The 15,884-nt window shown below is 44.6% G+C and overlaps 1 protein-coding gene across 2 annotated transcripts in view; it reads left to right on the forward strand.

Annotated features, from left to right (window-relative positions):
- The first annotated feature begins 6,568 nt into the window (after positions 1 to 6,568).
- Positions 6,569 to 15,884, forward strand: part of LOC127293706 (putative hydrolase C777.06c) — a 140,702-nt gene continuing 131,386 nt past the window's right edge. Inside the window, exons 1-10 of one of the 2 annotated variants that reach the window (XM_051323345.2) lie at positions 6,569 to 6,863; positions 7,648 to 7,783; positions 7,869 to 7,996; positions 8,101 to 8,248; positions 8,345 to 8,450; positions 8,925 to 8,992; positions 9,095 to 9,130; positions 9,442 to 9,551; positions 9,624 to 9,685; positions 10,111 to 10,320. In XM_051323345.2, coding sequence (XP_051179305.1) covers positions 6,667 to 6,863; positions 7,648 to 7,783; positions 7,869 to 7,996; positions 8,101 to 8,248; positions 8,345 to 8,450; positions 8,925 to 8,992; positions 9,095 to 9,130; positions 9,442 to 9,551; positions 9,624 to 9,681 — 987 coding nt within the window. In that variant the 5' untranslated portion in view covers positions 6,569 to 6,666 and the 3' untranslated portion in view covers positions 9,682 to 9,685; positions 10,111 to 10,320. Of the gene's footprint in view, positions 6,864 to 7,647; positions 7,784 to 7,868; positions 7,997 to 8,100; positions 8,249 to 8,344; positions 8,451 to 8,924; positions 8,993 to 9,094; positions 9,131 to 9,441; positions 9,552 to 9,623; positions 9,686 to 10,110; positions 10,321 to 15,884 lie in introns of those variants that run through there. The other variant, XM_071818750.1, reaches the window with a different exon arrangement.

The raw sequence follows: 15,884 nt of genomic DNA on the forward strand, positions 1-15,884 counted from the left end.
GTCAGACTTGGTCTTCACCAGCGCCATGAACGGCTCGATTCGTCCTGACAGATTAGAGATGAACCGCCTGACAAAATTGATCTTGCCGATGAGGCGTTGAAGCTCTTTTTTCGTGATCGGCGGCTGCATGGTACGCACCGCCTCCTGACTTTTCAGGCCGATCTCGATTCCCCGTTCATGAACCAGAAAACCTAGGAATTGACCAGCCGTCACGCCAAAGGCACACTTCTTCGGATTCATTCTCAGCCCGAATTTCCGAGTCCTTTCTAGGACGCGCCGTAGATCGTCCAAGTGCCCCTCCATGGATACCGATTTGACCACCACGTCGTCGATATAGATCTCCACCAACTTGCCGATCAGATCATGAAATATATAATTCATGGCTCGCTGGTACGTTGCACCAGCATTCTTCAACCCAAAGGTCATGACCACGTACTCGAACAAGCCTACTGCCCCTGGTACTCTGAATGCGGTCTTGTGTATGTCTTCCGGAGCCATGAAAATCTGATTATAACCGGCGTTGCCATCCATGAAGCTCAACACCTTGTGGCCAGCAGCGGCGTTTATCAATGTTTCCGCCACGGGCATCGGATATTCGTCCTTTGGGGTAGCTCTGTTAAGATCTCGGAAATCGATGGCCACGCGCCATCGGCCGTCTTTTTTCTCCACCGGAACTATACTGGAGATCCACTCAGCATACCTGCATGGCCTGATGAATCCGGCGGCCAACATTTTCTCAATCTCCTTCTTGACTTCTTCCAGAATCTCGGCCCTCATCTGACGTGCTCGTTGTTGGAACGGCCGAAATCCTTTCTTCAGGGGGAGGCGATGCTCAATGATGCTCCTGTCCAAACCAGGCATCTCTGTGTAATCCCATGCAAAGCAATCCGGGTATTCCTTCAACAGGGCTATCATCTGTCCCCTGAGCTGCGGATCTAACTTCTTGCTGATAAAAGTAGGTCGAGGTTTATCCCCAGGACCGATGTCAACTTCCTCTAGCTCATCAGCTGATGTGAACCCGTACCCCAGCTTCCCGTCACCTGTGAGGTCGACTCCGCACACTGGGAGAGCGGGTGACACGGATACCGCGGGCCGATTACTAGCGTCGGCTTCTACCTTGATCATCACCAGGATGTTTTGGCGGTGTCGGGGCCGATCACATGGAGCAGCCTCTTCCTTGTCTTTGCCACGAGAGCAGTTGCCCTCGCCTTTATCTTCATCAAGGGGGTGCCCCAGTTCTATCATGTTGATGTTGAACGGATGTCCTGGTTGGCACCTCCCGGGGTGAGTACCGTTAATCCTGTCAACGGCAGACGCCGGTGAATTATGCGCTCCTGGTGCCGCCGATGTGCACGACAACGGCGGAGGGGGCTGGAGTGGTACGTTTCCTTGGTAGGTCCTGAGAGCTGGCTCTAATAGAGAGTGCTGATTCTTCATGACTTCTTTGACCATCCGAACGACGACGTGCTCCAAAGTATTCACCAGGCTCTCGGAATGGAGACGCAACGAGTGAGCCACCATGCCACCAATCTCCTGGCGCACGGCCCTGGTGCGCCCCTCTGATGGGACGGATAGATCCACTTCATCGAGTGCGCCTTCCGGTGAGAACCCCTTCCGCCTGACGCCATGAAAACGAGTTCTGTGATATGAGCCGATGAGGTCGGCTTCGAGGGTGGCCTTGATCTCGTCATGTTTCTTCTTGAGCTCAGCAGGCAGCTCCTCGTAGGTGACTGGCGTGCCGTCCGTCGCCATCTCAGATGTAGATGGCGATGTGGTTGATGTAGACGATTGTCCCACCGGGCGTGCCAGAATGTGTTGACCGCCAAAACCCACCGCCGGGCAGCGACAGTCAGCACTAGTAGAGCCGGGAAGAGCCTAGAGCTGCGGCTGGCTGAGACCCCTCCGAGCGACGGCCCGCAATGCTCTTCTGGTCACACGCGGCGATGCGAAGTGCAAGGGCGTGCCACCTGACCTATACCTGGTCAGGAAGGTGATGGGGAATGCCTCGCTTAGTTCCTGCATGGCATACACGTAAACGTTAAATACGAGCCTCGATCGGCTCTCAGGTTATCCTGTGAATCGGCTCAAAGAGCCGATCCACCCATGATCCGTGCGGGGTGCACGAATACTTGGTGATCCTGCTTGATCAAGATAAAGCTAATGAGATCTACGACGATTTAGGGTTTTCACCGCATAATCGGATCATCCTACTCCAGGTTGGGCCTCGCGGCCCACCTCTGACTTGGTCAAATTCTGGTGATAACAGGTGGAGACTTCAATATTATTAGGATTGTTTTGGAGTAAAATAATCCATTTGTGCTTCCTCATTCTTTCGAGTTGTTTAACTTTGTGGCCCATTTGTTGGCCTAGAGAGAAATACGTATGAAAGGTGGCCTTTATACCTGGTCGAATAAAAATGGAACCCAACTCTAGAGAAATTAGATAAAGTGCTTATGTCACCCTGTTGGGAAGATATGTTCCCTCATGTCGTAGTTAAAAAAATTTTGAGGGACCAATCGGATCATAATCTCCTCATTCTAGATTCTGGTGGCAATACTTGTGTCAAAAAGAACAGGGAGTTTAAGTTAGATAATTCCTGGTTGAAGAACCTTGACAGCGCGTTTGGTTGGAGGTAATAAGGAGGAGGGAATGGGAATTAACTGAGTTAGTGACCTAAAATCCGTTGTATGGTTCATGGACATGAAATTAACTAGGTAAGGGGAGGGGAATTGAGGGGGTCAAGTCTCGTTATCTCTTCCCAGGGGACCTGGTAATTAGGAAATGGGAATTAGGCCACCGATTTCTCTGCATAGTATTGTTCGTGTGGGTGCTATCCTGGCGACAACAAATACTAGTGGATTGCATGGGGCGACAACTAATACTAGTCAATTGCATGGCTAACTTGCTTGCTTACGTACGTAGGAATCTCGCCGGAGGCTAGTGCACTCAGCGGATCGGTTTGCAACCTGTTCTTCGCGGTATACTCGTATCAAGTACTAGTCGCTTGCCCAAGATACTTGCCGAAAACAAGTACCCATCGATCGGTCAATCAATCATTTAATAAAAACAAAGTAACCAAATAAATTTCTTGATAAATTCCCTCCACAAACCAAACGTGGGAGTGGGACTTAAAATGAATTTTCCAAGCCTAGTCCCTCAGCAAACTCCCAGCTCTAAACTCCCATGCCCCTTCCCTAAAATGCCAAACACGCTGAGAAATGATCCTATTGACGTTTTTAATATCAATCTTAAAATAATTAATAAACACTTTAAATGGTGAGGTGCTAATATTTTGGGAGTAATAATAGAAGGAAGCAAGAGTTGAAGAATTAACTTCTTGCTCTAAAGATCATAGAGGAAGTTGTTGAACTATCTCTCCAGGAACAAGTTTTGAGAACAAATATACAGTTTGAGATCTATAACATGTATGTGGAGGAAGATTCATATTGGTATCATAAACATATTGGTATCAGAGAGCGCATGGGAAGTGGCTCCTGGAGGGACATCAGAATAGAGCATGTTTCCATAGGACAGCTAATGGGAGGAAAAAAGTAAGAATACAGTGCATACTCAGGAAAAAAGATAATGTCATTATTGAGGGTACGAAAAACTTATTACAACATGCCACTGAATACTATAAGGACCTGTTTTGACCTACCCCTGGTAAAATGTTTCATTTATCCCTAAATCTCTAGAAACCTGAGGAGATCATCAATGGGGAGGATAATGCTAACCTAACTAAACTTTTTCCCATCGAATGAGTTAAAAATGCTCTCTTCTCCATGGAGGTTAATAAAGCACCTCGACCTAGTAATATTCCTATTAAGTTTTATTAATATTGTTGCGATCTGGTTAAATGGGATATCATGCATGTGTTGGTGCCTTTCCATAATGAAACTTTAGATGTGCAGAGGTTGAATTATGATGTGATCACCTTGCTTCCTAAAATTGTTGAGGCTAATAAGATTCAATAGTTTAGGCCCAAATGTTTTCTTAGATGCATTTATAAGTTGATCACAAAAGATCTCAATTTAAGATTAGACCCTTATGCTTCTAAACTATTCAGCTTTCAACAGAAAGCATTTATCAAAGGGAGAAATATCATGGATGGGGTGTTATCTTTACATGAGTTAATGCACCATACCATGCCCATGTTAAAAATAGGTTGGTGTTATCCTTAAGCGTGACTTTGAAAAAACCTATGACAAGGTGAGTTGGAATTTCATGTTAGAATTTCATAAAGTTAGGGGCTTCTCTGAGCAATGGCGTAGAGTTAGATTTATGTATATCTTGGAGTCCTTCTTATAACATGGAAATGTTCCCTCTTAACAAAACTTTCAATGAAAAATTGGATAACCATAGGAGAGGATTTAAAACTGGGGCATCAGTCAAACCTAGAGTTACTAACTCTCCTTGCTGGAATGTTTTGATAAAAGGTAGACAATTGATCCTTAATTCTAAGAATTTGGCTAGATTTTTCCTTGGCCCTTGGATGGATGAATTGCATTTATGTACAACTTATCCTTTGTTGTTTCACATCTCCTTGGCTTAGGAAGTTTCTTTGACCATGTCATCCAATGTGAATTTAACATTCCTTTTAGGAGACACATGTTCCCTGATATATTGAATCAATGGAATATCATTAAGAATCATGATGCTTTGTTGAACAAGAAAAATGGCCTAGATGGATTTTGTGGTCTTTAAGTAATAAAAAAACAGTTCTCTACTAGATTGGTGTATTAGATGCTAGAGAGAAATATAGCTGGGCTAATAATAAGAGGATCCAGAAAGCTAAAATCCCTCTGAAAATAAAAATAAATATGTAGCAATTATTCCAAGATGTTATTCTTATGAGAGAAAATCTTAAGAAAATAAACTGCCATGGTAATCTGAAATGCTCCTTTTGCAATAATATTGAAACATCTAATCTTTATTTTCTCCTGTGGAGTGGCGAAAGTAGTATGGAGTACGTTGGGTTCTTACTTGGGGTGGCGTTGTTTTATGCTTTCTTGTCTGGAGACATGAAATTGTATATGTTGTTAACTGATGTTGTGTGCTGTTCTATCTGGAATATTAGGAATAAAATCACATTTAACAAATTTTATTTGAGGTCCCCTGTTGTAATCACCTTAACCTTTTATCATGTAATCGGCAGGTATATTTTGATCAAAGGATGCGCAAAGGATGAAGTTGGGAGCACAGGAGACAATGAACAAGGCGATGGAACTCTCAAGGGTCGTCCAGTAAGCTCCTCGGGCGTCTACAACCTTGGAATTGAAGGGCCATAGTTTCGGTTAGAGGTCTTTTCTTCTTTTGTTTGAATGGTTTTGTATTGTATTCCTAGAATTTCTATGAAATGTCTTGTCTAGTGCGGATATGTTTTTGCCCCATATTGCATATTCAATGCTGAATATGAACCAGTGGGTTCCCAATCGGTGCGAGGGCACTATCTTTTGCCAATCCCTTTTCGTGTTTTCTTTTGAATGTTTGGATAAGGACTAAGTATTTCCATTACACAAATAATGGAAAGGAGAGTAGCTTGTTTGGAAAATAAATATTATGAGATGTCTTTGCAAGCTTTCTGCACGTGTCTTTTTCTCATGTTATTATTTTTTTATTTTATTGCACTTGCTCTCAATCTCAGAACGTGGGGTGTTGAGGGGCTCACCGACTCTACCACCTCCTGGACCCATGCTAACTAAGCCAATCCAGCTCATATATACAATCTTGTGCTCTTTCCTGTGTGGGCTGGTTATTCTTCTTATGTGATTTTGAAGTTCACTATCTTCCCATTGCCATTTTAATCTCAATATATTGGAGTTGTTGAAGTTAGGGGTCTAAACCTCCTTTTCGGAAAAATAATAAAGGTTGTTAATCGAGCACATCGCAACAGTGAGAGACTATGTGTGAAAAGAACACAATGAATAAGCTCGTATATGTTGATGAGCGTGTATGTGCTAGCAGTCATGAAACTCAATTGGTAATCAAATTTGAGCATGGAGGGCATCAGGAGGAGTTACCTTAGCCAACCCATCATAGTGGCAATCATATGATGGAGATTTAGGCCTGGGTTCAGCTTAATGTCCGCGAAAGTCTATCCACTTGCATAGGTGTCACGTGCCCTTGGCATTTAGGAGGATACGGCGATTACCTGGTAGCCCAGACGAGGATGCCCAGACGCAGTTGTGATTCTCTTCGGACAATGAATGTTTTCACGTGCTAGCACCCATGGTTCTTTTTAAATCAGCTGACACCCATGGATTTTTTTTTAAAAAAATCCTTCACCGTTTTGTTCTAATTATTGTTTATTTGTGAAGACGGCTTGTTTACTTGAGAGTTGTCCCTGTAGGATGTGTAGCTTCATCCAACCGGTGAAGATCAGATTGTCATGCATCGCCAAAAAAAGGTCATCTCATAAACCATCCGTATCTATGAATGATATTCTAGTAAACGTCCAGCTCACAGTGATTAGGATGGGATGCAGTTTTCTTCAGAAAAAAACAAGTTAATATAAGGGCTAAAGATTTCAAAAGGCGAACTCGCATTAGAAAAGGGCGATTAGGTGAGGCCGCGCCAACCGGAACCAAACGACCAGGAAGAGAGACAAGAAAGGCCACACCCACCGGAACTAAAACCTCTCTCTTCCAAAGGAGACGACGACCACCGATGCAGGCTGCAGCCATGGCTCCGCCGGACGAAGACGCCGTAGAAGCGGCAGCCCCGGCGTCGTCGCTCATCTTCCTGGGAACGGGCTGCTCCGGAGCGCTCCCGGATGTAAGGTGCCTCATCCGGCCGTCCACGCCGCCGTGTGCCACCTGCTCCCAGGCCCACACCCTCCCGCCGGAGCAGAACCCCAACTACAGGTGCGCTCGCTCACGCTTTAGGAGCCGCCTTTGGCTCATGAGAACCCTTTCTCTCACATGCATGCCCTCTCGCGAACTCACGCGCGCTCCAATCAGTCACGAGCAAATCGGTTATATTTGGAACCACTGGAGTGGGGGGGGGGGGCACTCCATCCGGCTTTGTCATTAAGGTAAAGGTAGGATTCAAACCATACGAGGTGCTGCGGCTTTGCCCTTTTGCATGCCTATCATCACACCATAGGAGTCTCCTCATCAACTAATTATCAGCTTGTACCATCAGATCGAACAAAAACGACCATAGATATACTGATTAAAGTATCAGAACCTTTTACAGTGGCCAGTATTTTCTCCTTGAGCCTTTTCTGGGTACGGTGTCTTAAGACTTAACGACCTTCATAGAGTCCATTTATCATTGGCGTCATGTATCTGCTGCGATATGAAATGTACAAGTTTAAGGGGAAACCTATACCAATTCTAGTGTGACTCGATCCCTAGAAAGATTTTGCAACAAATTTTTATACTTCCTCCGATTCAAATTTAAGGGGAAATCTAGATATATTTGTTGACTAGATACATCCGTATCTAGATAAAATGGAGTCAACTAGTTTGAATCAGAGGGAGAACCACAAATAAGAAAAGGAAAATTGATCTTAGCCACTAAGAAAGTTAACAAATATAATGTGACAACGGTGTTAATGGGCTATCATGATTCATCTGGTCTTAGCTAGTTTGTGTTTTTCTATCCAAACTGGCGCTCCTTTTCAACATGATCAGTCCTTTTCAGGTGCAACACATCCCTCTTGATAGACTATTGCGACAACGATGGCACACATAAGTACATTCTAATTGATGTCGGCAAGACCTTTAGAGAACAAGTTCTCCGGTGGTTTGTTCACCACAAAGTTCCTTCCATTAACTCGGTGAGGTCTTCATGCATGGTTGGCATTCTTTCAACTTAAGTTTCCAGTAAAGATAAATGCATACTTAACGGTCCTTTGCGTGCAGATTATTCTGACTCATGAGCATGCGGATGCCGTCTTAGGTCTTGATGATGTTTGGCTGGTACACCCAAGCAACCATAAAAATGAGATCGATCGAGTTCCGGTTTTCCTCACACAATTCACAATGGAAAGGTAACCTTAGCTTCCTGAATGGACTACCGTACGTCATATAATTCATCATAGCGCATATAAGGCAACGCATATCAGGTAATTAACATCAGTTATTAACTTTACAGTGTTGCAGCAAGATTCCCATACTTGGTGGAACAGAAGGTGGAGGAAGGCGATGAAGTGGCCAGAGTCGCTCAACTAGACTGGACGATAATAGAGTGTGACGTTGACAAACCATTTATATCATCGGGGCTACAGTTTGTGCCCTTGCCAGTATGATACACATACATTACCTTCTACTGTGAAACGTTGCTTGATCTTGCTATATTTCCATCCTGAATTCACGATGGTGCTAGCTTCTCTTTCCAGGTCATGCACGGAGAGGATTATGTTTGTTTAGGCTTCCTATTTGGGAGGAAAGCCAGAGTTGCATATTTGTCTGATGTCTCCAGAATTCTCCCTAGAACTGAGCACAGTACGATTATTCCATAGCCATCATTCTTCATCCAACTAATTTGAATCCTTTACCTTTTTTTATGAGTACCGTGGCAGCTTTTGGGGTATATTTGCATGAAAAAATGTTGAATCTTATTTGCAATACCATATGATAGTTTATATAAGTTAAAGAATTAGGATGATATGTTTGTCAAGGAACAAAAGTGTAGATGCACTTTTCAAAGCAAACTAAAATAAATTATGAATGATTACAGGAAACACAACTTTGCACGTTGCAAGGATTCAGTACTTTGAAGTTGTTAATGTACAGTAACATCTGTCATTCAAAGATGCTTTCAATGGTAGAGTTCTGCCATCATGTTTCTAGATATTGATGGGTTACACCGATGCAAATAATGATCCCATTTCCAAACATTTTATCTATTCTTTTTTCCTTTTACACCTTACAAGTCCTGATGAATTTGTTCCCTTATTGGAGTGCATTCTGATGCAGCAATTTCAAAGTATGGTGCTGGACAACTTGACCTTCTTATACTAGAAACAAACCGGTTACATGGGGTGGTAAGTCTGTAGACTGCTGAAAACAGAATGTTAAATCTTTAATGCAAGCAAATCCATATGTCATCGAATCTACTGATATGGTCTTTTGTGAAATTTGAACAGGGGCATGCTCGCAGTAGCCATCTTACATTTACTGAGGTTAATATGGATTTAAATTTAATGTCTCTGAAATATTTTTTCAAGCTTCAAATTCTTAGGAATATCAGTTTGGTGTTTAAGACATCCTTCTTTGCATGAGCCCAGCCAAGAGCTATGGCCTAGAGCATATTGATAAAGCAAACCTATATAGCTTGAACCAGCAATTGCATCTGTGCATGTCAAGATGTCATAATCAATTAGTTTTTGCAGACTCATGATACTATAATATCAAGAGGATATGCCCTATATAGCACAAGTCAAACTAGCAATTACTACTAACACTTAATGCTAATGCTGACTGATTTTTGCAGACTCTTGATACTATCAAGAGGATATGCCCTAAGAGAGCTCTTCTGATTGGAATGAACCATGAGTTCGAACATCACAGAGAAAACCACGTTCTGGAAGAATGGTCGGGCAGGTTTGTTCTTGCTTAAACCTCTATATCAAATTTATTTTCTGCTGGCCCGATGTGTAACTCCTATGATAACAGAGAAGGAATACCAGTACAACTAGCCCATGATGGCCTGCGAATCTGCATTGATCTGTAATAAGGTAAGCATCGTAGGACCAAATATCAGTCCAATATTTCAGCAACATTTTTTTGGGTATCTTTTAGAGGTTTCTATTTTATAGTTGTAGAAAGTCAACTCACACATCTTCGGGTGCGGCGAAGTGGCTCGCCGGATCATCTGGTCCCTAGAATGAATGGTAAATTTGGAAAAGATACACAAAATGAAACAGTATACGAAACAGTTTACACATGTACATACTTGAGTCGTCAATATGTATGTTAGTTTCCATAGAAAATATCACTTTTTGCGTCTCAGGAAAAGAATACAGTTTTCCAAAAGGCATTTTTAGAGCACTCAAATTATTTTTAGTGCACAAGTATCTTTTGTTTCATGGAAATTTACACATGTATAAGATATTTGGGCATTTGCATGTTTAATTATTTTGAGAATGCTTTTACATTTTAGGGACATACTTTTTCACTCTGGAGCGCCCTCGAATAATTTTGAGAATGCTTTTACATTTGGGGAGCATACTTTTTCACTCTGGAACACCCTTGAATTATGTATGGATTTTCTTATATCAAATGAAATATAGCTCTACCCTTATTTCAATTTGATAATCACCTTTCATACTATTTTTGCGTCCCTTCTCAACATTTGTCACAAATATCCATATGTATCATTTGAGGAGAAACACAGAACAATTTGGCACCACCGAATTAGCCAGGGCGACTGAAGAACGAAGATTCACACAGTTGGCGCGTTTGTTTCCTGTTTGTAAACACAGAACAATTTGGCACCACCAAATTAGCCAGGGAGACTGAAGTGACAATTTTCTAACAAATATACTAAACATAGTTCACAGGAGTCATCAGTGGTTCTTAACACAAACTTGCAAAGATCTTTTATAATTCAAACACGTTGAATGGAACACTATCTGAAACGGATGACAATCCAGAGCAGCAGGTGCCAGAATGCAATCACTAATACTAGTAGTGTGGCAGTTGTGCTTCGCCGCGTCGCAGACATCTGGTTTGTAAGGTAGGTTGATTGTGTGGATTTCTTCCTCGCTAATAAGTCCAGACAGAGTGATTAGTCTATTAGGTCATGATTTTCCTGGGCTTTATGAGTAAGATTTTAAACATTAGAAGAACAAAGGCACGCAGGACGGCAGCAATATAGAAGAAATGATGTATACTTGCTTTTATTGCACATGTTATTATTCTTTCTTTTATTGCACTTGCTCTCAATCTCAGAACATGGGGTGTTGAGGGGCTCACCTACTCTACCAACTCCTGGACCCATGCTAACTAAACCAATCCAGCTCATATATACAATCTTGTGCTCTTGCCTTTGCCTGCGTAGGCTCGTTATTTCTCTTATGTGATTTTGAAGTTCACTATCTTCCCATTGCTATTTTGATCTCAATATATTGGAGTTGTTGAGGTCAGGGGTCTAAACCTCCTTTTTGGAAAAATAATAGAAGTTGTTAATCGAACACACCGCAACAGTGAGAGACTATGTGCGAAAAGAACACAATGAATAAGCTCGTATTTGTTTTTTTTTCGAAAAGGGGCAGAGCCCAGCCTCTGCATCGAAACGATGCATATGGCCTTTATTAATAAAGAGAAGTTATAGTAGTATAGCAGTCTTACATCACATAAAAGGTAAGGTTGAGACAAGTATCAACCATTTAAACATGAAAAACAGTATCATCTTAAACATCTCGGAGTCTACTAGTGTGATGCCACCCAGTAGTCTGGAAAAAGAAGTCATGAGTAACCGTTAGCAGACGGTTGCACCCAGTAGCCATATTCTTCCGCTGATCTTCCGGTAGAAGCAGCGCCCATTGCTGAATCCAGTGAGTTGCACGTCGGATTACCTGCCAAAAATTAGTTCTTGTTTGTCTGTTAAAGATAATGTCATTTCTAGTTGTCCATATAGGCCAACATACAGCTGAAATGCCAATCTGTATTCTTGCTTTATCCTGTTTATTAACTCCATTAAGCCAATTCCCAAACATATTGGTAACATTAGCCGGAGGAGGCAAATTATAAGTTAAATATATCATGTGCCAAATAATCTTAACAAAAGGACAATCTATAAAGAGGTGGTGTACAGTTTCTGATTCATTACAAAAATAAGCTCGTATTTGTTGATGAGCATGTATGTGCTAGCAGTCATGAAACTCAACTGGTAATCAAATTTGAGCATGGAGGGCATCAGGAGAAGTTATCTTAGCCATCCCATCATAGTGGCAAGCATATGATATCCCATCATAGTGGCAAGCATATGATGGAGATTTAGGCCTGGGTTCAGCTTAATGTCCACCAAAGTCTATCAACTTGCATAGGACTCACGTTCCCTCAGCATTTAGGAGGACACGACGATTACCATGATGCCCAGGCGCAATTGTGATTCTCTCCGGACAATGAATGTTATAACATCCCACGCAGCTGGCGCAATATTTGGAGCTTTGGGACATCATCCAAGCCGTCAACCTGGCCCCTGAGCAACCAGACTCCATATTATGGACTCTCACTACCGACTCGACTTACAGTGCCAGCTCTGCTTACAAGGCCCAGCTCTTTGGTGGTCAGGCTAGATTTCTTGCAACAAAGATATGGGCTGCTCACGTCGAACCGAAGTGCAAGCTTTTTGGATGGCTTGCCCTGCACGGAAAACTGCTCACTGCAGATATGCTCATCATCAGGGGCTGGCCACATGAACCTTTATATCCTTTATGTCTACATGCGCCACTATAGTCATTTGGAACCGGATGAAGACCTGGGACAACGATGACAGCCCTGATAATCGCCACGTCCACCAATCCATCTCTGAGTGGTGGGATGACTTGATCTCTGGAAAGGCTACAAAGGAACAAAAACGCATCAGCGGCCGATTCCTATATGTTCTTTGGAATGCTTGGAAGGAACGAAACAGACGCATTTTCACTGGGCGCCGCCTTACCTATCTTGAGGTTGCCGATATCGCAAAGGAAGGCGTCCTCCAGAGGGATCGTGCCATCAACGGCTTCGGGCCGGCCATACCGGCCGAACATGACTGAACTTTTCCCTTTCCCTTTTTCTTTTTTTCTTTGCGTGGTTTCTGGGGCATATTACCACCTTAATCTAAATATGCCCTCTCCTGTACAATTTGGTCGGTTTTTCCCCCTTGCTTAATGAAAAGGCAGTGCTCTTGCCGGTTGCTCAAAAAAAAATCAGCTAACACCCGTGGTTTTTTAGAAAACCCTTCATCGCTTCGTTCTAATTATTGTTTTTATTTTTGAAGACGACCTTGTTTACTTGAGAGATGGTAATCATACATTTCCTCACCGTTTAGGTCTGTGCAAAACCTGTTGAATCTGCTTCTCTCATAGCTTCACGAATTCTCCCGTGCGGGTGGTTGCCAACCCATCATAGTGGCAAGCATATCATCGTGGCTGGTCTGCTCAGCAAATTTGGAGACCCGATCAGTAGTACTGTCCTTCCTATGCGATCCCATTACCCTGATGAGTGACGATGTATTTATCAGTCCCTGGTCTCTCCGTAGGTACATGCTCTCTTCTCTTTTCGTTTGTTCACGTATCAAATTATATAAATAATTCCCCTAGAAAAAAATTATAGAAATAATTATTACCTTGAAGCGATTATCCTATTTAGCTCAGGCCTACCATATCAGTTTTTTTGTTGAGACAACTGAATGCTTTAGCAAGTACCTTCTCACATCCTAAGGATGCCTCAGCAGTCAGGTTTCATCTTTCTTAATCTGGATAGCTAGATTGATACCCAACCAGATGCATTTGTTTTGCAGGTTGGCATTTGTTGCCTCGAAATAGGCTTTCACTCCGCTATATTAATATAGCAACTAACCAATACAAAATTGAGACCACCGCTGGGGCAAGCACCACAACAAAGCCCAAGAAAAAAGAAAAAAAAGAAATGTCGACCAAGTCGGATCAATGAAAACGCTAATGATCCGCCACGGTTGCGTCCTCCGGAGAATTCCCACCACGATCTTAGCCCTCCGAAGCGCCGCATACCTAAGCAACACCTTCAAGAAGGGATGCGATGATGACGACGTTGTTGCTCGGACAAATCCTAGGGTTTCCCCCGGAATGCGGGAGGGGTGTGGGGAGGGGGAACCCGGCGCCCTTCAAGAAGGAATGGCGGCGCCCGCGGGCGTAACCGCGGCGGTGTCGGACATCCGACAAGGATTTCTCCCAACCCCCAAAGAACCACGACCCAGGACACTCCATCGCACTCCGCCAACCTCACCACTCACCATCTCGCGCCACCACGGTCTTCGAGTCAGCACCGCCGTCTCGCCATGGTCAAGCAATGACAACCGACAGAAACGAGAAGAAACAACCAGAGCCAAGAGGCGGCTGAACAGCGGCCACGCTGGAGGGCACAACCTCCACCGCCGCATGCGGTAACCGACCGAACGCATCTACAGGAGCAAACCAGACCCCTACTGGCCCGGCCGAGCCCCTGCAGTTTGGCATTTGTTTTAAACATAAGGTCTAAGCCCAGTTTTAAATTAATAAAGCCACAATGGCAGAGTACAAGGGTGCTGAGAACAGCTTACAACACAACGCAATTACAGAAAACTTGAAGAACCGCTTGCAACAACATGATCCTCTTGAGCTATCAGCAACCCGGTGCCAAAGAATTCAAGAGGGAGCCGGCCTGTATGGCTTTACAAGGGAGAAACATCGGGTAGTTGCACAACATCCACATCCAGTCCATCGTCGCAGAAGGCTCCCTGCCTCCTCGCCCTGGCTCGAAGGGTGCCACACCGTCGACTGGTGGAAACGCTCCCCTGAGCATGGATGCAGACTGCTGGCTAGGACTGAAGTAGACCAAACCAAGCAAGCAACACCAGTCCAAGCACATTGAGAAGCACCTCAGCGGACCGGAGATCGAACACTTCAGAGACGAAGCTGCTGGGAACGCTGGGGAAGACATTGGCACACCTCCAAACGCAAGCACCTCAAGGCCGCGCCTTCAGCAAGGGGAACGACGCCAAGATTAGGTTTTCACCCGGAGTCATGGGAGGAGGGGGAAGGACAGTACCTCGACGGTGCCCCCGATGGGGAAGGCGTCGCCCATGGATGTCGTCGCCGTCGTGACCGACACCACCAGTCAGGGAATTCTCCCGGTCGCAAAGTCCCGCCAACCTCTAAGCCGATTCAAAACCAGCCAGATCGGGCGCATCCGAGGAGGGGAGGGGCTGGTGGCTTCCTATCTTACGCCGGTGACCACCGAAGGGGCTCCCAGGCCACGGCCAGCACCCGCCGGCTCCGCGCCGTCCACACGGCCGCAAAGGCCGGCCCGCACCCGCAGACACCACTCGCCACCAAGTCGGTGCTGCCCCACCACCAGAGCCCTGGGATCCTGAGCTCCCACCGAGGCCTCCGCCAGCAGAGGCCGCCCTTACCTGAGGCCGAGCCAGGGGCCAAGCGAACAGAGCGGGGGCACCACCGAGCAGCCGCATCGGCCATGACGAGCCCGGCTCGGCGTTCTTCCTCCTACCCACCGTGCGGGGAGCCAAGATCCCAGATCCCCGCCGCCCCCTTCACCGGCGTGTCGGACTTAGCCCGGCGGCGCTTCCGGGAGCGACGAGGAAGAGCGGAAGAGAGGGGGGTGGCGGCGGCGGCCTAGGGTTTCGCCCCCTCAGTCGCCATGAGGGGGTGACGTGAGGGGAGTGGAGCGGAATTGATCCTCGGTCGCAGGTTGGCATTTGTTACACATACCATAAAATGATCGTACCAGGCTGGAGTATATAATCGATTCCTTTTGCTGGGTACCAGATGTATTAGTAGCTAAATAGAATGTCTTCTGTCAGATTTGGTTTTTATGCATTGCTTCACTTCCTACGAAAAATAGAAGGTCATCCCACATCTTAAAAATACGATGCAGCCTTATACGTATTGACAGTTTGGAAAAAGTAACTTGGCTAATGTGTTATTGTTGTCACCAGCCCGGTACAAATTGGTATCTGCACCGACAATATCCAGTTGAACTCCTTCCAAAAAAGAAAAAGATGGCCATACCAACCATGCCAGCTAAATTCTTTAAAAATTGGCTTTTGTGTCAATCTGCCAATGTATATTTTCTGCTCTTATATTTTTTATTTCTTCTATTATGCAAGTCTATAGGTTGTATGGCATGCCAACGCCCCGCATAAACGCACTTCATCCTTCTTCACTACACGAGTATCATTTAGAAAAACCA

Source organism: Lolium perenne, chromosome 4 (genome assembly GCF_019359855.2).
Source record: "Lolium perenne isolate Kyuss_39 chromosome 4, Kyuss_2.0, whole genome shotgun sequence".
NCBI lineage: Eukaryota > Viridiplantae > Streptophyta > Magnoliopsida > Poales > Poaceae > Lolium > Lolium perenne.